Source organism: Rhinopithecus roxellana, chromosome 19, assembly GCF_007565055.1.
Source record: "Rhinopithecus roxellana isolate Shanxi Qingling chromosome 19, ASM756505v1, whole genome shotgun sequence".
In the NCBI taxonomy this organism is placed as follows: Eukaryota; Metazoa; Chordata; class Mammalia; order Primates; family Cercopithecidae; genus Rhinopithecus; species Rhinopithecus roxellana.
In genome coordinates, this window is record NC_044567.1 from 19,802,758 (window position 1) to 19,827,137 (window position 24,380).

The following is a 24,380-nucleotide window of genomic DNA, read 5'->3' on the forward strand; positions in this document are numbered from 1 at the left end:
TGGTAGATTAATAGGACTCACATTTACTGGAAGGACCCAAGAAGAGATGTGAGCAAATACAGCAGTCTGAGCCTCGCTTATTCCCAGACCCAACAGGTCTTGGAAACAGAGACTGACAATATCTGTAGTTATTTGGCTTTGGGCAGTGTTTATCAGTGTTAAGTCTAGAGATATTTCCCAATTTCAGGAGTAAATACAGGTGAGTACAAAGGCAAATAGCAGTAATTTAGAAAAAAAGAAATCCATTCTAGACTTATCAAAAAGAAATCTTGACTTGAGCATATCACTACCTCATCATTCCTGTTCATCTTCATTGTACAGATTTATTTTACAGTTAACTTGGCTAAGTATGATTCCAAGAAGGCCAAAGAAGAGAGCTCTGTTTTTATACCCCTCAGTTATAGGCTAATTACTGCTCTACTAATTTTTAAACAATCACAAGTGTGGATAAAGCCACAGAAAGTTACCACAATAATAAAAACACAAATGCATCTTTATACTTTGATAGGGGATCATTAACTGTTCCTTCACATTTGAAGGCCGTAACACCCAGAAGATTCACTAGATGTAAACCAGTTTGATCAGTTTCTTTAAAATATTCAATTTTAAGGCTATATTCTCTAAGGATCAAAAACAACCACAAAAAGTCATTATTAATTTAAAATCAAAGAGGCATGTCATACCTCTCTTAAATATTAATATTAGTCTCTTTATCCATGAAAAAGAGAAAAAAAAGCCCTTAAACTATAAATGAATGCCTGGTTTCAATTACTCAATTATCAATTATTCAGTTATGTTTGTCCATTTCTGTAGAAGACAAGATCTAGATTTTAAGAGCCTCACAGATGATAATTATATTTATTCAATGAGAACACGGAAATTTAAAAATGTGAATGGTAAAAAAAAATTCCTAAAATAAAAACACTTGGAATAAAACTTCTTGGTTCCAAGCTTTAAAATACAGATAATCCTACTACAGAGCTGTTTCAGAGCACAGAAAAAAATGAAAAACTACCTAAATTATTCTGTAAATCAGACATAAGCTGGACGAAGACAGCATCAAAGATTCAACAAATATTTAGATCCCTAAATGCAAAAACTTTAAACATTTGTAAACCAAGCCTAGCAATATGTTAAATGAATAATGCAAAAAGGGTGTAGTTTAGTTATGTAAGGATGATTCAATCTCAATAATTCAATGTGTCATTGCATTACTAGTAAAGGAGAAAATATTATACCATAGATATAAAAAAGTAGTCAATAAAATTCAATAACTATACCTCACTGAAAAATTAGCAATAGTAATACTGCAATAGAAATATTGCAAATTAGCAATAGTAAGAAATGCCCTCAGCTGAAGCCTTCTTTTCACACAAGCCCACTAGTATCACACTATTTAACATTAGAAGGCTAGCCAAAGCAATGAGAGTTATAAATACAGTCATGCGTCACTTAATGACAGGAATATATTCTGAGAAATTCATCACTAGGCAAGTTTATCATTGTGCGAACATCATAGAGTACACTTACACAAACCTATATGGTACTGCCTACTACACACCTTGGCTATACGGGATAACCATATAGGTGACAAACCTGTACAGCATGTTACTATACTGAATCCTGTAGGCAACTGTAACATAATGTTAAGTATTTGTATCTCTAAACATATCTATGCATAGAAAAGGCACAGTAAACAGTAAAAATGTGGTATAAAAGATAAAAAATGGTACACCTGTAAGGGGCACTTACCATCAGTGGAGTTTGCAGGACTGGAAGTTGCTTGGGGTGTCAGTGAGTGAGTGGTGAGTGAATGTGAAGACCTAGGACACGACTGTAATTACTGTGGACTTTATAAACACTTAGGCTACACTAAATTTATTTTAAAAACTTATTTTTTCTTGTTTGTTTTTTGAGATGGAGTCTTGCTCTGTTGCCCAGGCTGGAGTGCAGTGGCGTGATCTCGGCTCACTGCAACCTCTGCCTCCCAGGCTCTAGAGATTCTCCTGCCTCAGCCTCCTGAGTAGCTGGGATTACAGGTGCCCGCCACCATACCCAATTGATTTTTGTATTTTTAGTAGAGCCAAGGTTTCACCACGTTGACCAGGCTAGTCTCAAACTCCTGACCTCAAGTAATCTGTTCACCTCAGCCTCCCAAAGTGCTGGGATTATAGGTGTTAAGCCATTGCACCCAGCCAAGCTTTCTCTTTTTTCAAAAGTTAACTTTATCTTACAGTAACTCTTTTACTTTATAAATGTTTTAATTATTTTAACTTTTTGGCTCTTTTCTAATAATACTTAACTCAAAACACAGAAAAATCAGCCGGGAGTGGTGGCTCATGCCTGTAATCCCAGCACTTTGGGAGGCCGAGGCGGGTGGATCACTTGAGGTCAGGAGTTCGAGATCAGCCTGGCCAACATGGCGAAATCCCATCTCTACTAAAATACATACAAATTAGCCCGGCGTGGTGGCACGCACCTGTAATCCCAGCTACTCGGAAGGCTGAGGCAGGAGAATCACTTGAACGCAGGAGGCAGAAGTTGCAGTGAGCCAAGATCATGCCACTCCAGCATGGGCAACTGAGTGAGACTCTGTCTCAAAAAAATAAATAAATAAATAAATAAATAAATAAATAAAAATAAAACAACAGAAAAATTGTATAAATGTACAAAAATATTTTCTTTCTTTATATCCGCCTCCTTCCTTCTTCTTATAAGAGACAAGGTCTCCTCCGTTGCCCAGGCTTCAGTGGCACAATCATAGCTCACTGCAGCCTCAAACTCCTGGGTTCAAGTGATCCTCCTGCCTTCAGCCTCCAGAGTAGCTGGGATTATAGGCACAAGCTACTGTACATGGCTATATCCTTATTCCATAAGCTTTTCTATTTTTAAAATGTATTTTTTTGGCCGGGCTTGGTGGCTCATGCCTGCAATCCCAGCACTTTGGGGGGCTGAGGTGGGCAGATCACGAGGTCAAGAGATCGAGACCATCCTGGTCAACACGGTGAAACCCCATCTACCAAAAATACAGCAACAAAAAAAGTATTTTTTTTTTTTACTTTTTTTTTTTTTTTTTTTGAGACAGAGTCTTGCTCTGTCGCCCAGGCTGGAGTGCAGTGGCCGGATCTCAGCTCACTGCAAGCTCTGCCTGCCGGGTTCATGCCATTCTCCTGCCTCAGCCTCCCAACTAGCTGGGACTACAGGCGCCCGCCACCTCACCTGGCTAGTTTTTTTGTATTTTTTTTAGTAGAGACGGGGTTTCACCAGGTTAGCCAGGATGGTCTCGATCTCCTGACCTCGTGATCCGCCCGTCTCGGCCTCCCAAAGTGCTGGGATTACAGGCTTGAGCCACCGCGCCCGGCCTTTTTTTTTACTCTTGAAACTTTTTTGTTAAAGACACAAACACACACACTAGCTTAGGCCTAAAGAGTCAGGATCACCAAGATCATTGTTTTCCATCTCTGTATCTTGCCACACTAGAAGGTCTTCAAGGACAATAACATATATGGAGCTGTCAACTCCTATGATAACAATGCCTTCTTTTAGAATACCTCCTGAAGGACCTGCCTGAGGCAGCTTTACAGTTAACTATTCTCTTCTAAGCAGAAAGAAAGTACAGCGTAGGCTGGGCACGGTGGCTCACGCCTATAGTCCCAGCACTTTGGGAGGCCGAGGCGGGTGGATCACCTGAGGTCAGGAGTTCAAGACCAGCCTGATCAACATAGTGAAACCCCATCTCTACTAAAAATACAAAAGTAGCCAGGCGTGGTGGTGCATGCCTGTAATTCCAGCTACTCGGGAGGCTGAGGCAAGAGAATCGCTTGAACTCAGGAAATGGAGGTTGCAGTGAGCTGAGATTGTGCCATTGCAATGCAGCCTGAGCAACAAGAGTGAAACTCTGTCTCAAAAAAAAAAGAGAGTACACTCTATAATAATAAAATGTTCAATACAGTAAATACATAAACCAGCAACATAGTCGCTTATTATCAAGTATTATGTACTGTACATAACTGTATGTGCTATATTTTTATACAATGCAGGTTTGTTTGCACCAGCATCACCACAAACACATGAGTAATATATTATGCTATGACATTATGACAGCTACAGTCACTAGGTGATTTTTCATCTCCATTATAATCTTATGGGACCACTGCTGTATATGGTCTGTCATTGACCAAAATGTTGTTATGTGGTGCATAACTGCACTCAGAGAGACAAAACGCATTTACAGATAATATAATCATCCATGAAGAAAAGTCAAGAAAATCAAGTAAAAACATATACTAGATATTAGAACCAAGTAAGAGTTTTAGCAAGATGGTCTGATATAAAAGCAAATATCAAAAGTGATAGTTTTATGACCCACCTGCTGTAACTAATTAGAAAATGTCATGGGAAAGTGGAGCTCATTCACAAGAGCAACAAAAACCTTATAAAATGCCCATGAATATATCTAATAAGAAATGTGTAATTACCGTAAGGAAAACTGTACAATTTAAATGAAGAACATTTAAAAAACAGTGAATAATAGACCCACACATCACATTCTTCATTGGGCAGGCTCATTTTGTAAAACTGTTAATTTTCTCCAAAATTAATTCAGAAAAATTTCAATCAAAATCCTAGTACAACTTTTAAAAGTGAAAAATTGATAAGCTGATTCTAAGATTTATCTGGAAAATGAAATAAACAAAAATAGGACACTGAAAAATACTAACAAGGAGGTAAAGCACTGGCATACAATTGTCCACTAAATCTATAATAAGTAAAATGAGTACTGGTGTATGAACAGAAAAACATGAACAGAACTTAAGAGTACAGAAGTATACTCCAAGCATCTGTAAGAATTTAATATATATGTAGCATTTCAAATTAGTGAAGTAAGAATGTATTAAATAATGGTATTAGAATAACTATCCAATTGGAAAAAAATGGTTAAGCTAGATTCTTCCCTCACACTATAAATAAAAATAAATTCCAGATGTTTTAAAGAGTTAAATATTTAAAAATGTAGACATGCTAGAACAAATATAAAATAATACTTTGATAATCCTGAGGATGAATGGTAACAGGTTTTTAAAAAGCAAGATGCAAAATCTTGAAATCATAAGATAAAATACAACAAATTTGACTATATAAAAACGTAAAACTTTTATATGGGATGCAAAGTTAAAAGGCAAACAATAGGCTAGGAGAAAGTATGCTTGCCACATACTCAGAATATATAGAGAACATAAAAAAGAAAAAGGCCAAATATCAATAGAAAAATGGTCAGGAGCACAAACATTCAAATCACAGAAAAATCACATAAAAAGATGCTAAACCTCCATAGTAATAAGGGGAATTGTAAATAGAGAGGTATTTAAGAGCAGGGATTCAGGGACTCTGGAGTCAGACTGCCTGTGTTTGCATCCTGGCTGGATAATCTGAGACAAGTTAACCTCTCTGTTCTTCTCTTCTGTAATTGAGGATAATATCTAACTCATAAAGTTGTTAAGAAGAGACAATGAAATAATACATCCACTGCTCAAAACAGTGTCTCTTACATAATAAATGCTCAGTAAAAATTATCTGCCTTTTTTTTTTTTTGTGGACAGAGTCTTGCTCAGTCACCTGGGCTGGAGTGCAACAGCATGATGTTGGCTCACTGCAACCTCCGCCTCCTGGGTTCATGTGATTTTCCCTCCTCAGCCTCCCGAGTAGGTGGGATTACAGGCACCCACCATCATGCCCGGCTAATTTTTGTATTTTTGTAGAGATGGGGTTTCACCATGTTGTCCAGGCTGGTCTCGAACTCCTGAACTCAGGTGATCCCCCCCACCTCAGCCTCCCAAAGTGCTGGGATTACAGGCGTGAGCCACCGCGCCCGGATTATCTGCTATTAATATTAATATTATTGGGGTCGGTGAAGATATAGGGAAAGATATGTTTACACACTGCTGGTTAAGAGCAAATCGGTAAAGCCTTTTTAGAAAGCAATTAGGCAATATGTATCAAATTTTTAACATATACACAACATTAGGTCCAGAAATTCCACTGCTAGAAATTTATCTAAAGAAATGTTTACATATGTATACAAAGATGTGTGTATCAGAACTGTGAGTGCAGCACTATAGGAGCTCTGCATGCAGAGACAAGAAACGCTGGTTCTAGTTTCAGTTCTACCATCAAGCCATGTAGCCTTGTGCAAATCACTTCAGCATTTTGATTCTCTAGTTTGTTATGCTATAAAATGTGGACGATGACTTGCCCAATCTGCCTCAGAGGAATACTTTAATTAAGTCAGGGTCCTTAGGTCATCATCAGCAGCATCATCTACGAACTTGTTAGAAATGCAAATTCTCCAGTCACACCCTATACTTACAGAATCAGAAACTCTGGGGACTGCGGGTAGCAATTTGTGTTTTTTTTTTTTTTTTTTTTTTTTTTTTTTTTTTTTTTTTTTTTTTTTTGAGGCAGAGTCTGGCTCTGTCGCCCAGGCTGGAGTGCAGTGGCCGGATCTCAGCTCACTGCAAGCTCCGCCTCCCGGGTTTACGCCATTCTCTTGCCTCAGCCTCCCGAGTAGCTGGGACTACAGGCGCCCGCCACTTCGCCCGGCTAGTTTTTGTATTTTTAGTAGAGACGGGGTTTCACCGTGTTAGCCAGGATGGTCTCGATCTCCTGACCTCGTGATCCGCCCGTCTCGGCCTCCCAAAGTGCTGGGATTACAGGCTTGAGCCACCGCGCCCGGCCGCAATTTGTGTTTTAACCAGCCCTCCAGGTGATTCTGATGCAAGCTTAAGTCTGGAGATGAGTTCATGTGAAAACCCTTGTATAACTACAAAGTGGAACTGAAAGAGCATTACTACTATTACTAACACAAAAAATAAGACTTTCTACCTTTTGATTTCATGAAAAGGCACATTTTGGATGAACATCCAATATGCTCCTCTACTGTTGAGGCTGAGCCTTAGAAAGCACTGATATGCTTCTGGGAAGTCAAGTTCATATATGAACCAAGTAAATAAAAATATTTTAGGTCAAGTATAAAAAGCTTAAGGTAACCTCATTAGCAAATCAAGCAATGTTTCAGTGCCTTAGCTTCAAGACAAGATTTTTTTGATCAGAGGTTTTCATAATGGGAATATTTTATTTTATTTAGTTTTATTTATCTATTTTTGAGGCAGGGTTTTGCTCTGTTGCCCAGGCTGGAGTGCAGTGGCACTATCTTGGCTCACTGCAACCTCTGCCTCTCTCGTTCACACCATCCTCCCACCTCAGCCTCCCAAGTAGCTGGGACTACAGGCATGCACCACCATGCCGGCTAATTTTTTGTAGAGACAGGGTCTCCCTGTGTTGCTCAGGCTGGTCTTAAACTCCTGGGCTCAAGGGATCTACCTGCTTCGGCCTCCCAAAGAACTGGGATTATAGACCACTGCACCCAGCCAGGAATATTTTAAATGGCAGTCTTTGCCAGCATTTTATCTAACAATTTTGTACTCTTCCCTGAGCTTTTTAGGACACAAAAATGGCCACTTGTTTAGTATATAATGATAATACTAACACTTTGGCTCCTTGCTTAGTGACTACTTCCCAGGGACTGAATAATAGCTCTCTAGAAAATAATACAGGCTTCCATATTTTTCAGAAGTTCAAGTTTTTGTTTTACTAAAATGCATGTACAGACCCTTAAAGGGTATGAACTTTTTACGATCATTCTCATCAGTCTAATCCAAGACTCCTGAAGTCTGACCAAATGATTCTCTGGGTTGCTCATATATATATTTTTTCTAGTAGAATTAACACTTAACAGTATAATAGTAACTACAGTTTATTTCTGGAATGATTTTGATCATTTATTAATGTTCTTCATTGACAGGTAAAAAATAATACTATATTTGGTGAGTTTTATACAGCGGCAAGGGTAGACCTTCATCTAATAATGATGACATAATTACCAATAAAATACAGTAATACCCCAGCTATTCCATAATTTCACCTATCATATATAACACAGTTGAAAGTAATAACAGCCTATGAAATTACCAAAATAGATGCCCAAAAGCCCACACTCCAAAAGTCATAAACTTTCCTTCCTAAGAGAGTCCACAGGATCTCACTTTGGTCTATTTACTTTTTTAAATTTTATTTTCAAGGAGACAGAGGCTGGTCACAGTGGCTCACGCCTGTAATCCCAGCACTTTGGGAGGCTGAGGCAGGCGGATCACCTGAGGTCAGGAGTTGGAGACCAGTCTGACCAACATGGAAAAACCCCATCTCTAGTAAAAGAAAAAAAAAAATTAGCCAGGCATGGTGGTGCACGCCTGTATTCCCAGCTACTCAGGAGACTGAGGCAGGAGAATCGCTTGAACCCAGGGGGCGCAGGTTGCGGTGAGCTGAGATCACGCAGCCTGGGCAATGAGAGCAAGACTCTGTCTCAAAAAACAAACAAACGAACAAAAGAAAAAAAAAAAAAAAACAACAAGAGACAGTCTCCCTCTATTGCCCAAGCTGGAGTGCAATGGCACGATCATAGCACACTGTAATCTCAGATTCCTGGGCTCAAGCAATCCTCCTGCCTCAGTCTCTTGAGTAGCTAGGACTACAGGCGTGAACCACTACACCTGCCTGCCTGCCTATCTAACTACCCATCCATCCATCCATCCATCCATCCATCCATCCATCCATCCATCCAACCATCCATCTATCCTCTCTCTTATCTATCTATTTATTAGAGACAGGGTCCTGCTACATTGCCTGGGCTGGTCGGAAACTCCTGTCCTCCCAAAGTGCTGGGATTATAGGTGTGAGCCACTGCCCTTGGCTTCAATTTACTCTTTAACACAATTCGCATAGGATTTGTTTCTTGGTGGGTTTTTTTTTGAGACAGAGTCTCACCCTGTCGCCAAGGCTGGAGTGCAGTGGCACGATCTTAGCTCACTGCAACCTCTGCCTCCTGCGTTCAAGCAATTCTCCTACCTCAGCCTCCGGAGTAGCTGGGACTACAGGTGCGTGACACCATGCCTGGCTAATTTTTTTGTATTTTTAGTAGAGACAGGGTTTCACCATGCTGGCCAGGCTGGTCTTGAACTCCTGACCTCATGATCCACCTGCCTCGGCCTCTCCAACTGCTGGGATTACAGGCGTGAGCCACTCCGCCTAGCTTGTTTCTTGGTTTCTAAACCTACAGCAAACCTGAGGGTAGCAAATGAGAAAGGGCAAAAAGCTCTTTTGAGTGGGTTCTCAGCAGTGACAAGAGAACCACTGGGCTAAGTGTACTCATGTATCAAGGCACCCCACCCCTCCAAATGCAAAATCTTTTGAGTCAGTCTTCACTTAGGACCCTAAATCTGAATTGTTTAGCTGCTCCCACTAGTTATTGTTATGTCCGTATCTGTACCACAGGGAAATGCTCACAGCAGTTGAGGTTTATAGAATCAGGTCTTAGAAATAACACTTCCCTTTAGGAAAGAGCTTCTTAATCTCTTTTGAGATCACAGATCACTTTGAGAATCTGATTTTAAAATATATTTATCTACTCAACATTTTCATATAATCTCAAGGGGTTTGACTTTTTGAAGCCAATCCATAGACCTCTAGGTGACCATGGACCTCAAATTAAGAACTTCTTTATTAGGTGCTAACAGTGGGTATATTTAAGTTCATAAAGTTTAGTAGTGTACTCAGAATGATTCCTAATAATTTTTTTAATGATGATGACTGCGCAACATTATAAATGCTAAATAAACATGACCTCTAAAGTAATAATAATAAATACAGTTTGGAAGAAGTGAATATTATAGCAAGTCTCTTCACAGAAAAAAGAAGTGGCTAGGCACAGTAGCTCACTCCTGCAATCCCAGCACTTTGGGAGGCCAAGGCAGGAGGACCACTTGAGAATGGGAGTATGAGACCAGCCTGGGCAACAAAGTGAAACGCTGTCTCTACAAAAAAAAAAAAAAAAAAAAAAAAAAGAGAGAGAGAATCGCTTGAACCCGGGGTGGGGGTGGCGGGGCGGCAGAGGCTGCAGTGAGCTGAGATCATGCCACTTCACTCCAGCCTGGGTGAAAGAGTGAGACTCGGTCTCAAAAAAAAAAAAAATCAGCCAGGTGTGGTGGCACGTGCCTGTGGTCCCAGCTACACAGGAAGTTGAAGCAAGAGGACTGCTTGAGCCCAGGAGGTCAAGACTGCAAGTGAGACGTGTTCAAGCCACTTCACTCCAGCCTGAGTGACAGAGCAAAGGCCTGTGTCAAAACAAAACAAAACAAGAAACAAAGAAAAAAGAAGTGGGGAAATAGAGACAAAAATAAAAGACAAATATTCCAAAAATTCTTTAAAAGTTTGTCTTAGTAGCAAAACTCAGTATAGCAAATATATTTTTTCAGGAAGTTGAAGATTTCAGCAGTCAAAGATAACTCCTCAGACTGCCAAGTCTCAAAAGTGACCTTGCAACTACTAAGACAAAATACCATTTTTATAGTGGTTAAGGGCAGTGGCCTAGGAAATAGATCTAGATTCTAAGGACAGTTTTGTCATTTACTACCTATATGGCCTTGAGCAACTACTTAGCTTCTCTAAGCTTCAGTTTCATTATTTATAAACAGAACAAATTAGTTCATAAGGTTGCTATGATGATTAAATGAGATAGATGTACATTAAACTCAGCACAGTGAAAGTGGTCAATACACGGCAGCTATTAGTTATTAATTTTAATTAACTTTTTGTGTAGAGATTTACAGTTCACAAAGTGTTACCAAATATATGATCTCTTATGATCTTATGGGGTAAAAACCACTGTATCCCCATTTTACAGTGGAAGAAACTGATGTTATATTATTTACCCAAAGACACTAACTAGTAGGAAAAACAATTTGGACGTGATTGACCAGAAAATATTATTCACAACTCCTTTCCCCTAAAAAAGTTTAGAATCTCTGCCTTTTAAAAATTATTTTATTATTATTATTATTTAAAGAGGCAGGGTCTTGCTCTGCCACCCAGGCTGGCAAGCAGTGGCACACTCATGGCTCACCGCAGCCTTGAACTCCTGGGATAAAGTAATCCTCCCACCCCAGCCTCCTGAGTAGCTGGGACTACAGGTGTGCACCACCACACTCTGCTAATTTTTAAAATTTTTCATAGAAACAGAGTCTCAGTACGTTACCCAGGATGGTCTTGAACTTCTGGCCTCAAGTGATCCTCTTGCCTCCCAAAGTGCTGGGATTACAGGTATAAGCCACTGTGCCTGGCCTTTTTAATTCTTTTTTATTTTTTTGAGACAGGGTTTTGCTCTGTCACCCAGGATGGAGTGTGGTGGCATGATCACGGCTTACTGTAGCCTCAACCTCCGAGCTCAAGCTATCTTTCTACCTCAGCCTCCTGAGTAGCTGAGACTACAGGCATGTGTCACCACACCTGGCTAATTTTTTCTATTTTTCTTAAGATGGAGTCTCACTATGTTGTCCAGGTTGGTCTTCAATTCCTGGGCTCAAGTGATCCTTGCACCTCAGCCTCCCAAAGTCCTGGGACTATAGGTGTGAGCAACCACACTAGGCCCTTTTAAATTCTTCTTATTATGCTTATTAGGTTGGTGAAAAGTAACTGCAGTTTTTGCTATGACTTTTACTGGCCATGAATACACATAGCATAAAATTTACCATTTTAAACATTTTAAGTGTATATTTCTAGGGTATTAAGTACTTTCACACTGTTGTGCAACTACCACCATCCATCCCTAGAATTTTTTCATCTTCCTCAAATGAAACTTTGTACTCTTCAAATACAAATTTCCCACCCCTTCTCTCTCAACCCCTAGCAACCACCATTCTACTTTACTTTTCTCTGAATTTGACTTCTATAGATAGGGACCTCATATAAATGAAATAATATAGTCTTTATACTTTTGTGACTGGCTTATTTCACTTAGAATAGTATCTTCAAGGTCATTCATACTGTAGCATATGTCAGACTCCTTCCTTAAGGCTAAATAATATTCTACTATACATACATACCACATTGTTAATCCACTGCCATTTTAAAAGTACTGTTAACACTATTATTTTCATACTGGTTATCAGTGTCAGATTATCTACCCATTAACTTCTCTTTCACTCCATGTCCCTTCCCCTTTTTAGACGGAAAATGCCAGTCAGTTTATTTAATTGTGGAGCTTTTACAGTACAGGGCAGTAAAACAACTTTTGTGATTTTTTTCTATTTTTTTAGAAGCTCCACCACGAATCAACACACAGGGGTAAAAAAGAAACTCAAACGAGTTTAATTATACTTGGTAGACTAGGAGGGCAAACTATGAAAATAATAAATTAGTTGTACGATTATCTAGAAATCACCTTACATGACCTTTAATAAGGGATAATGTAAAGTTTCTGTTGTTGGACATTAAAAAGTTGACCTGGGAGGGAGACAGTAGCTTTGCTTAAGTGCAGAGTCTAGGAAAACCTCAGCAGGTGACTCCTCTGAAGCCACTTGGAATGAGCGTCAATACACTAACACAGACCAAACTGCTGCTAAGTAACCTTAAACCACTGCATTGACTTAAGGATGGAACCTAGATAGGAAAAATTCCTCTACTTGATAACTGTGAGGTGAGATTAACCACAAGCTTCAGCACACACACTTCTCAGAACTTCAACTCTCTAGAGACTTCAAAAACAGCGACGATTTAAAGATGCACTTGCACTTTGGTGAATGAAGGTGTGCATGCAGGTTTGGGCTGTAAGCACGTATTAGTAGTACAGGAGGAGATAAAATAGAAACTACCGAAATCTAGCCTTCTGGAATCACTCCAGACTACAATCAGCAGGAGCGAAGAATGGCCTTTCTTTTTGTAAATGGCTAGCAACAGAAACTTATTTAAAACAAACAAAACCCATAATCATGGAAGGCTGCTCACCAGGACCCACAGGGACTCCCGCTTCCGATTCTGTCGACCACCCTTCACCCCAGTCTTCCAAGTGCCAAACGGCTCAGCTGTCACTCGGTCACAACTACTCAGGGACAACTCGCACTTTCAAAGTCCCTCAAAGTTTACCGGAAATTCTCCCAAAGGATTCTTCCGTCCAACCCCACCCCGGGACACTTTCCGCCTCCATGAATCCCCCCACTGTTCTACCCCAGCATCCTTCCCTCCAGACGCCCGGAGACCTCCAGGCACGCAGGATGCGCGCTCGCCCTCGCTTGCTTGCTTGTTTGCTCCCAAGGATGCTGGGGAAAGAGGCTGTTCAAAGAGCAAACTTTCTGAGCGCGGAGGCGGAGGGCGCGCGGCGGACTCACAGCTGGTTGATGGCGTTCTGCGAGATGACCGCGTTGGCGGAGAAGTAAGGAATCATGTCTGGGCCACCGAGGCTGCAGGTGCAAGTGAGAGGCGCCTTCCTCTTGCGGGCCAACGTGCTCAGGGTCATGGGGCCGGCTCAAAGTGCACAACTCCGCATCCTGGCCTCTGCTCTGCTCCGGCACGAGGCGCAGGCAGTGCGGGCATCCGGCGGTGGAGACGGGCCCGCCGGGTCGCGCGGGGGCAGCCGCCGAAGCCCCGGGACTGGGCAGTAGAGTCCGGACTGACGGGCACCGCCAGCAGCCCGCCCCTACCCGCGTCCGGGGCGGCGGGGTGGGCGGGTCCTGAGAGCGGAGAGGGTAGGCCCGGCCAGCGCCCCGCCCCAGATCTCGGGACGCCCGCGCGGATCCCGCAGCACGCGTCACAGCCTTTAGGGCATCCGGCGGCCTCCAAGACACCGCTGCCTCGGTAAGGGAGTGAATCTAGTCGGGGGTGCGCGAGAAAGGCTTGCATTTCTCTAAAGGAGGATGTTTCAACAGAAAAGTCCTCTCTCTTAAAGACTGGCTTTATACATTGTACCTCAAACCCGTTTTTGACAGATCTTAAAAAGTTTAAAGGCCATAAATTCACAAGTGCAACAAATATGTTTCAAAGACTTCCTATGTGATGTGGAAATTCAGCGCTTACACTCACATACGTGTGTGTGTGTGTGTGTGTATGTGTATATATATATATATATATTATATATATATATATATATATTTTTTTTTTTTTTAATACGGAGTTTCTGCTATTGTCGCCCAGACTGTAATGCAATGGTGCGATCTCGGCTCACTGCAACCTCTGCCTCCCAGGTTCAAGCGATTCTCCAGCCTCAGCCTCCCGAGTAGCTGGGATTACAGGTTTGCGCCACCACGCCTGGCTAATTTTTGTGTTTTTCGTAGAGCTGGGGTTCACTGTGTTGGCCAGGCTGGTCTCCAACTCCTGACCTCCGGTGATCCGCCCGCCTCAGCCTCCCAAGGTGCTGGGATTACAGGCGTGAGCCAGGGCGCCCGGCCAGATTTTTTTTTTTTTAAACAGTTGAAGTGATGATCAAACAAACAAAACAATTTAGATTGTCGGTAACATCTATTAATCTTTGTAAGTACATCTATAGAGGGCTTTCTTAGCCATCCCCTAATCCAAGGATTCACAGCCTTAGCTGCACATAGGAATTACTTGTGGTAGGTTTAAAAAATCTCAGTGCCCAGGCTGCACTTTAATAGAATTGGAATCTCTTGAAGGTGGGATTTAGACGTATTCTTCAAAGCTCCCCGGGTGATTCCAAAGTGCAGCCATGGTTGAGAAGGCAGGGTAGAGATCATATCTTCACTTTACAGATATGGTAACATTTAAGGTCTAAACAGATGACCTCGTTTATAAATAATGTCACTCAGGAACCCAGGTTTTATGACGTTTGATCTAGGGCTTTTACCTTCAAACGGTATTCCCTAACGCCTTTACAGTTTTAAGCCCTTAACCATGTTCCTTCAAATTCACTGAGCAGTGCCTTTCACCTGACCAGGGACCAGCTCTTTGTAAAATATGACTGCGCTCTTTCTCTCCTGCATGCTATGCTCACAAAAGGGGCTGGCACGGTGCAGGCATTCAATAGAAGTTAGCTTCCTTTTATTTTACCTTTCCAGTCTCATTATGCTACAGCAAATATTTTCAGGTATCAGCATTTTCAGCATTTTTGAATACTAGACTAAAATACATATCACTGAAGCTGCCTTAGGAATTCTGGAGTCAGAAATTAATAATAATTTCTAAAAACTTCACTAACCAATTAGAAAACAGATTAAAATGAGGAAGAAGTCACTTTAAGACTCAACATGCTATAATCAAGAAAATAATAAGCCTTTGTTTTACATAAATATTCATGCTCTTTTCCCATTGGAAAGTTTGGCAATTTTCAAGATACTAGTAATGAAATAATCAATCCAAATTATAAGTTTTATGCCTAAAACCAGAAGTACTCGTTAGTTGATTCTTCCATAAAACTTATGGCTATTGCCAAATCACCTTGAGGGACTTGAAATACTGCAAACTCACGCTGGAAAGTGTTATCTAAGTTTCTGAGATATCTGGTAATAGGAAAGCACCAGGTGGCAAGTGAAGAGTTAACGAAAAGTCTGGATCTTGGAGTTCATCATCTTCATCCATCTCTAGGAAGGAAAATGTTTGAAAGATTTATTCAGGCTGTGTCAGCAGGCACCCAAATGGTAGTGTAAGAAAAAATCTGCTGATACACCCCAAAATAAATTGCTTAAAATATCTGGCAAACTTGCCAGTTTGAAACTTCTTCCAGGCCGTAATTTATTACAGCCTCCTGCTGTGATTAAAAAAAAAAAAAAAAAAAAAAAAGCAGCAGGCACTTTAGAACAGCACTGTTAAGGTAAGTCCAGTTCCCAGTTCCTTTCATGACACAGCAGAGAGGATTTTATTGAAGTCAACACTAAATGATGCCATTTGGGGCAGATAATGGCATGGTAATCATCTGTATCTGTCTGAAAAAACAGGAAATATATATTATTCAATTCATACTTAATATCTCTTGCATTTAAAAATGCCAGAGATAAAGATTTCATAAATATGTATCTTGTCTTTTATAAATAGGTTCCTATAGCGACGCCCCAGAAGTGCATAGTCCTTTCCTTTCTCCTCAGAAGACCTCTGTCAGTGTCTGTTCAGCAAAGGAGGCTATGTTAACATCCCTATCCAGGCTTTTTCAAAAGCTTCTCAAAGTTAAATTCTCACTTTGAACTGCAATATAGGAAATTGAGAAAGTGCTAGAACATGTCTCCTGCTTTTTTTTTTTTTTTTTTTCTGAGACGGAGTTTCACTCTTATTGCCCAAGCTGGAGTGCAATGGCGTGAACTCAGCTCACTGCAACCTCCACCTCATGGGTTCAAGCGATTCTGTGCCTCAGCTTCCCGAGTAGCTGGGATTACAGGTGAGTGCCACCACGCCTGACTAATTTTTTGTATTTTTAGTAGAAACAGGGTTTCACCATGTTAGCCAGCCTGGTCTCGAACTCCTGACCTCAGGTGATCTGCCCGCCTTGGCCTCCCAAAGTGCTGGGATTACAGGCGTGAGCCACTGAGCCTGGCCTGTCTCTTGCTTTTTTAAGAAAAAAATTAAATCATCTTTGCAAACTGGGACACCTTTAAGAAAATAGTTTTCTGCTACTGCCTGTTTTTAAAAGTTGAACAAATTCCTTTTCTTTGCATAGTCTGCAGAGTGTCAAAATCCCAATCAATTTAGTTTCAGCTCAATTTCATTCTTTACTCTCCACTGTCGGTAAACACGGCTCTAGGGAGCAAGCTCTCTGTACCCATGCATCTAGGAATTCAAAAATGATTTCAGGCCGGGCGCGGTGGCTCAAGCCTGTAATCCCAGCACTTTGGGAGGCCGAGACGGGCGGATCACAAGGTCAGGAGATCGAGACCATCCTGGCTAATACGGTGAAACCCCGTCTCTACTAAAGAATACAAAAAACTAGCCGGGCGACGAGGCGGGCGCCTGTAGTCCCAGCTACTTGGGAGGCTGAGGCAGGAGAATGGCGTAAACCTGGGAGGCGGAGCTTGCAGCGAGCTGAGATCCGGCCACCGCACTCCAGCCTGGGCGACAGAGCCAGACTCCGTCTCAAAAAAAAAAAAAAAAAAAAAAAAAAAAAGATTTCAAATGAGATTGAGCAGCATGAAATAAACTAAGTTAGTTTTTTTACTCTACGTGAAGTCAGAAGGGGCTTTCTCTAAAAAACAAATTTTGCACAAAGGCCCTGAAGAAAAATTGCTGCCTTTCTTTATATTCTTGCTTGAGTTGGAAGATTTGAAATTAGCTTTGTCATGTCATTTGCCGACCATTTCAAGATTCAAAATGTGAATATTCTAAAATGTTGGCTCTTGACAATATTAGCTATGACCAGATTAAGTTTTTGTAGGATGACACATTAATAGCATTAAAAATGCGGCTGGGCGCAGTGGCTCACGCTTGTAATCCCAGCACTTTGGGAGGCGAGGCGGCTGGATCACGAGGTTAGGAGATCAAGACCATCCTGGCTAACACGGTGAAATCCCGTCTCTACTAAAAATACAAAAAATTAGCCGGGCATGGTGGCGGGTGCCTGTAGTCTCAGCTACTCGGGAGGCTGAGGCAGGAGAATGGCGTGAACCTGGGAGGCAGAGCCTGCAGTGAACTGAGATAGTGCCACACTGCACTCCAGCCTGGGCAACAGTGCGAGGCTCCGTCTCAAAAAAAAAAAAAAAAAAAAAAAAAAGCCGGGCGCGGTGGCTCAAGCCTGTAATCCCAGCACTTTGGGAGGCCGAGACGGGCGGATCACGAGGTCAGGAGATCGAGACCATCCTGGGTAACACGGTGAAACCCCGTCTCTACTAAAAATACAAAAAACTAGCCAGGCGAGGTGGCGGGCGCCTGTAGTCCCAGCTACTTGGGAGGCTGAGGCAGGAGAATGGCGTAAACCCGGGAGGCGGAGCTTGCAGTGAGCTGAGATCCAGCCACTGCACCCCAGACTGGGTGACAGAGCAAGACTTCGTCTCAAAAAAAAAAAAAAAAAAAAAAAAAAAAAAAAAAGCTTAAGTAGAAAATGCTTAAAGTACTTCCATTACTGTGTATCCATGTATCCCTTATGGTATAATCACTGTAAAACAGTGAACACTGGAGACTTACATGCTGACTTAACTATATTCCAGGACAGATCTGAAGGTACGCTTTAATGAGAATGAAGGATGTAGTAGATATGTTTTTGCTGCTGTGACAAAATTTCAATATGCGTAGATCACTTGAACTGATGCCAAAAGCAATGTGCTATAAGCCAGGGGACCTAATCTGTAGTTCTAACATAGTCACTTAATAAACTGAGACTGGCCAAGTCCCTTCATCTATAAAATGGGATAACAAAACCCTAAGGAAATGTCCCTACATCTGTTCTTATGAGAGTTGGGAAATTTTTAGAAAGGAATCTCATCCTTCTGGAGAAAATGTATTTAATCCAGTTAAGATAAGCAGTCACCTAATGCAAAGCAGTAGAGCCCAGTAGTTAAAAACTCTGGCCTTGGAATTAATAGGCCAGGTTTGGATCATACTGCAACCATTAGCTATGAATTTCAGTTACTTAGTCTTTGGCTCAGTACTTGGCACTTAATTTATGAAGTTATTGTGAGGATTAATTAATTTACATAAAGTACTTAAAAGAGTGCCTGGCACAAAAATTTACTCTTTCGCTTTAATGTCTGGCAACTTGAAGGTAAGACTCACCGTGCACCTTATTCACTAAGAAAATGAAAACGTTAGAGATTATCCTCTATGCTCTTCCACAAATCTGAAAAATAGCTAAAGTGGACAACATTAGAAAGTGGCAATGATGCTGATATCAGAAGTTCCAGGTTCTAGCTGCTTTGTCTGTGGGCAAACCATATCCTAGCCCTACTTTCTTTAATCTTAAACTGGGGTAATCAAACTGAGGTAATGTTTACCTCATGGGCTGATTAAGATACAGGGACAAAAGGCCGGCACAGTGGCTTATGCCTGTAATGTCAGCATTTTGGGTGGCCGAGGCAGGTGGATCACTTGAGGTCAGGAGTTCAAGACCAGCATGGCCAACATGGTGAAACTCCTTCTCTATTAAAAATACAAAAATTAGCCAGGCGTGCTGGTGGTTGCCTGTAATCTTAGCTACTCAGGAGGCCAAGGCAGGAGAATCGCTTGAACCTGGGAGGCGGATGTTGCAGTGAGCCAAGATTGCACTGCTGCACTCCAGCCTGGGTGACAGAGTGAGACTCTCCAAAAAAGAGATACAGGGACAAAAGTACTTTGTGAACAACACCAAATTTTTTTATTGCTATTATCATCATCATCCATAAATTGGTCAATCAGCTTTCAATAATAGAAAGCTAGTTGGATTTGTTTTCTTTCATTACCCTGAAGTTGACGAATGAATGAATATTAAAATACCCGTCTGGGCACAGTGGCTCACACCTGTAATCCTAGCACTTTGGGAGGCAGAGACAGGATAACTGCTTGAGCCCAGGAGTTTGAGACCAGCCTGGGCAAGATAGTGAGACCCCATCTCATTAAAAAATAATAATAATAAAGAAAAAAATAAAATATATACAAATTTCCCCTATGTACCACCATTTCATCCAGGAAGTCTTTACTATGATTGTTTGCCAGGTAGTTTTACATTAACTCAGTATTACCATCTGTAGTAATGTGAAATATGCAGTGCTCAATTTTTGTATTTTTAAAGCTTTCATGTAATAGCTTTAATTTACGTAATTTTAGTTTTAAAATACTTAGTCATAAGAAAAAATGATTATACCACAGGACCTATTTGTATTTTTATGTTTTCTCTAAGGGCTCAATGTAGAAAAATAAATAGGTAAGTTAATCCCCTGAGTATCAAAAGGAAGAAAACCAACACTTAGAATTACAGAGTAATGCAACATTCTGTCTCCTGTTAATGTGTAAAACATTAGGACAAAACTCTCAAGATAATATCTGAATTTTCACCACGAAGTATCTTACTACACTTAGTCAATGGCATTCTTTATATAATACAATAAACCAAACTGTAAACAAAGGCACTTAAAAGCAATCATGTTTTGCAATCACCATGTCGCTAATTTTTTAAAAAAGAATATCTGACCATAGTTTTAAACACTGGATTGAACAATGTCACTGAACCTTTATAGTATTTTCCATAGAACTTTTCCTCCATAAGAGTAATGGAAAACACTGAAAAGATCTGCCTATCAACTGTAGGAGAGGTGATCTCTAACGCATTCATCCCCCCATGGTCTTAAACACCATATGCTCCTGTAGGAAGAGATGCTGAAATGCTGCTTTCTTCAGGTTACAAAGGCCCCAAACTCTATTGTTTAGTAAAAATAATAGGTATTTACAGATCACTTTTCACATCAAACACACTTTACAAAACATTTAACCATTTAGTCCACACTTTATCTCTTTAAACGTTTTCTTTTTTCTTTTTCTTTTTTTCAGACCTCTCAGAGATGAAACATTTTATTTTTTAAACTAGTTGTTTTTTAAATAACATTAACACATACTGAATGCTTAAATCACTTTTTAGAATTCAGAAAGGTAAAATAAAAGTCACCATTCTCATTCTCATCATCTTACTCCCATAGATGATTGTTACTAATATTTCCAGAAATTTTGCTTGTATACACAAGCAGCAATAGATTGTAGCTGCTCTTTAAGAAGCACACACGTGCGCACGCACGCACACACACACACACACACACACACACACACAGAGAATTATACATATTACTCTGCTTGCATTCCCCCCTACTTATCACTATACCTTAGACATTTTTCCATGTTATTGTAAATCTCCCTCATTCTTTCAGATGAATATAAGGCATTTTATTGTACAATCATATATAATCTATTTAAACAGTCCTTTACTTATGGGCATTTAAGTTGTTTCCAGTCTTTACTATTGTATACAATATCACTATGAACATGTGTTTGTATAATTTTTGTTCATGTCATGACAGGGATATTGAAAAAAATATTTGTGCATACATGTGAATATACTTGTTGGATCAATACCTAGAGGTGGAAATGGCAGTCTGAAATATTTTAAACATCTTAGGACTTGGTAGATATTGTCAAACTGCCCTCATAAAGAGTTTAGCTTTTTATTTTCCTGTGCATTATTAGTGTCTCCTGCTACTCCATGATCTATTAAATTAACTCAGGGCCCAATTTGCTGTTCTATACCCCATCTTTTACACGTTACATTAAAAGCTAAAAATATATATATTAGAAAAGTAAAATATGATTATGGAAATAAACTAGAAAATTTATAAAGAAAAACATTATGGGCCGGGCACGGTGGCTCAAGCCTGTAATCCCAGCACTTTGGGAGGCCGAGACGGGCAGATCACGAGGTCAGGAGATCGAGACCATCCTGGCGAACACGGTGAAACCCCGTCTCTACTAAAAAATACAAAAAACTAGCCGGGCTAGGTGGTGGGCACCTGTAGTCCCAGCTACTCAGGAGGCTGAGGCAGGAGAATGGCGTAAACCCAGGAGGCGGAGCTTGCAGTGAGCTGAGATCCAGCCACTGCACTCCAGCCTGGGCGACAGAATGAGACTCCGTCTCAAAAAAAAAAAAAAAAAAAAGAAAGAAAAACATTATGAGGAAATATAGTATGGATTATTGTTTCCAAAGAACTACTTAGACTGTAACAAGATAAACGTAATTTTTTTTTTTTTTTTTTTTTTTTGAGACGGGGTCTCACTCTGTCATCCAGACTGGAGTGCAGTGACACAATCACAGCTCACTGCACTCTCAACCGCCTGGGCTCAAGCAGTCCTCCTGGCTCAACTTCCAAGTTGCTGGGACCGCAGCCATGTGACACCACACTTGTCAAGATGAGGTCTTGCCATGTTGCCCAGGCTGGTTTCAAACTTCTGGGCTCAAGTGATCCTCCTGCCTTGGCCTCCCAAAGTGTGGAGACTACAGGTATGAATCATCATGCCTGGCTGGTAAATATAATTCTTAAGCTACTCTGAAGATAATATAATATTAAATTCAGAAGATTTTAAAATTATTTATTTACTTCTATTTTAGGAATATATTGGAGCTTTTCTATAAATTCAGAAGATATTTTAAGATCTGTTCAATAATAATGCTGTAGAACTTATTATAGTTGAATGAACCAAATGCCTAATACCATCAGTGTCCTAGAATGTAGTAAGACAGAGATAGAAAAATGGGAAGTGATTTTGGGAGTAACATAGAATGGAGGCTAAAGGAGCCAAGAAGGTTTTGAAAATAAAATAACTGAAATTTTTGGGTTGACATTCAGTGTGTGTCAGGTGCTCTATTAAGAGTGTACATGGCCAGGTGTGGTGGCTCACACCTGTAATCCTAGCATTTTGGGAGGCTGAGGCAGGAGGATCCCTTGACTCCAGGAATTTGAGATCAGCCTGGGCAACATAGGGAGACCCTATCTCTGTAAAATAAATAAATAAATAAATAAAATTAAAAAATAGAGTTTAAATGCACAATCTCACTTAATTCTTGTAAACAATCTTATGATTCTATTATTATCTCTATGAGGTTCAGAGAGGTTAAATAATTTGCCTAAGCTTATACAGCAGTATTTCAAATCCAGTCAGTTATTCTGGCTCCAGAACCTTCTTTCTTAAACAGTATTCTATATTGTCTCCATGATGATGGAGGTTCATTACAGGTTTAAACTGAAAAGGTCTATTGCCAACAGGGAGAATTCTTGGGGACAAACACCTGACTGCACCTGGTATTTTCTTCTCTACTTGATCCTACTGATGCCTAGCAGGTTCTGACAATAATAGGGACATAACCTGGTACTAAATATAGCAGTAAGATGATCTTTTGGCTGCTATATACCATCCTCTTGCTACCAGATCCTTTAGAACTCTGTATTTCAAACTTATATTCATCACATTTTCCAAAGCACTTATATCTAAAGATATTTTTGTTTTCGTAGTTTTTACACAACATCCCACATGAAGGAGGCATTTAATGTATTTGTGAATGATGATGGCATCACCATCATCTTATTTGATGTTTAAAATAAACCTACTAGCTGGCCGGTATTATCACTCCTTGTTATAGTTAAAGAAAAAGATGAATCAGACTAACATTGAGTTGATAAGAAGCCTAGATTCTAGGCTTATCAGATGTGTCCAATTCATCCTACATATTATTGACAGATAACTAAATTCAATTTGACTAATCTTCAATACCTGTATGCCAGGCACTATGTTACATGCTGATTATCAAAACGAACGAGTTAAATAACTTTTACACTAATTCCCTACTCAAACTCCCAAATACTTCTCTATTCCCTTTCAGATCAAGTCTAAACTCTTCGTTCTAGCCTTCAGATCCACCATAATTCAAATCCTAATACAATCCAGTCATTATGGCATATAATCCTCAACTTCATCCTTTCTCTAACATAATCAGTGTATCAGGGTAACTACCTTTCAAAACAAATTTTTGCTATACTTAGGTTTGTTTGTTTTTTTTTCTTTTCTTTTTTTTTATAGACAGAGTCTTACTCCATTACCCAGGTTGGAGTACAGTGGTGTGATCTCTGCTCACTGCAACCTCTGCCTCCTGGGTTCAAGAGATTCTACGGATTCTTATGCCTCAGCCTCCTGAGTAGCTGGAATTACAGGCTTGAGTCACCACCCCCGGCTAATTTTTGTATTTTTGGTAGAGACGAGGTTTTGCCACCTTGGCCAGGCTGGTCTTGAACTCCTGACCCCAGGCTGGGGTGCAGTGGCATGATCTTTGCTCACTGCAACCTCTGCCTCCCAGGTTCAAATGATTCTCATACCTCAGCCTCCTGAGTAGCTGGGACTACAGGTGTGTGCCATCATGCCCAGCTAATTTTTGTATTTTTAGTAGAGATGGGATTTCATCATGTTGGCCTGACTGGTCTCGAACTCCTGACCTCAGGTGATCTGCCCACCGTGGCCTCCTAAAGTGCTGGGATGACAGGCGTGAGCCACCGTGCCCGGCCCAAGTCTTATTCTCCTATGTTTAAATTGTTCCCATTCTGAGACCACTTCTATTCAGCCTTTCAGGTTTTCCATGTATAACATATTTTTCAAGACCTAGTTTAATTCTCAGCTCTTTCAACAATCAGAAACTCTATAGTGTTTTCATATCCATCTTCACTTGATTCTAATTAAAATCTTGTGTAGGTAAGGAGAGCTAGCTAGGATTATCAGCTTTATTTTACAGATGAGGAAACTAAGGCTCTGAAATTAAGGGACCTACCCAAACTTACATATTAAGTGTCAGAGCTAGGATTTGAACCTACGTCTTCTGATTAAGTCCAGTGATCAATTCCTGGTTTATAGTATGCTGTGACACTTTTCTAAGTCCTCTAGAATTTATAATCTATATTACGTTATTTGAAGTCTTATTTTCTATGCTCTATTTTGTGGCACATAATGCATATTTACACAGACAACAATTAGAGCATATTTATTTGTTGTCCTCTAATTGCTGC

General features: G+C 40.4%; 1 protein-coding gene across 7 annotated transcripts in view; it reads right to left on the reverse strand.

The window, feature by feature from the left end:
• The window catches only part of SSH2 (slingshot protein phosphatase 2), a 311,909-nt gene that overhangs the window by 126,775 nt on the left and 160,754 nt on the right, over nucleotides 1-24,380 (reverse strand). The window contains exon 1 of one of the 7 annotated variants that reach the window (XM_030922917.1): nucleotides 12,895-13,076. The exons of 4 other annotated variants lie outside the window; for them this stretch is intronic. Coding sequence is in view for 2 of the 3 variants with exons in the window: in XM_010367963.2 (XP_010366265.1) it covers nucleotides 13,275-13,402 (128 nt within the window). In the remaining variant the exon portion in view is untranslated. Of the gene's footprint in view, nucleotides 1-12,894; nucleotides 13,077-13,274; nucleotides 13,561-24,380 lie in introns of those variants that run through there. 2 more of the 7 variants (XM_010367963.2, XM_010367965.2) reach the window with 2 other exon arrangements.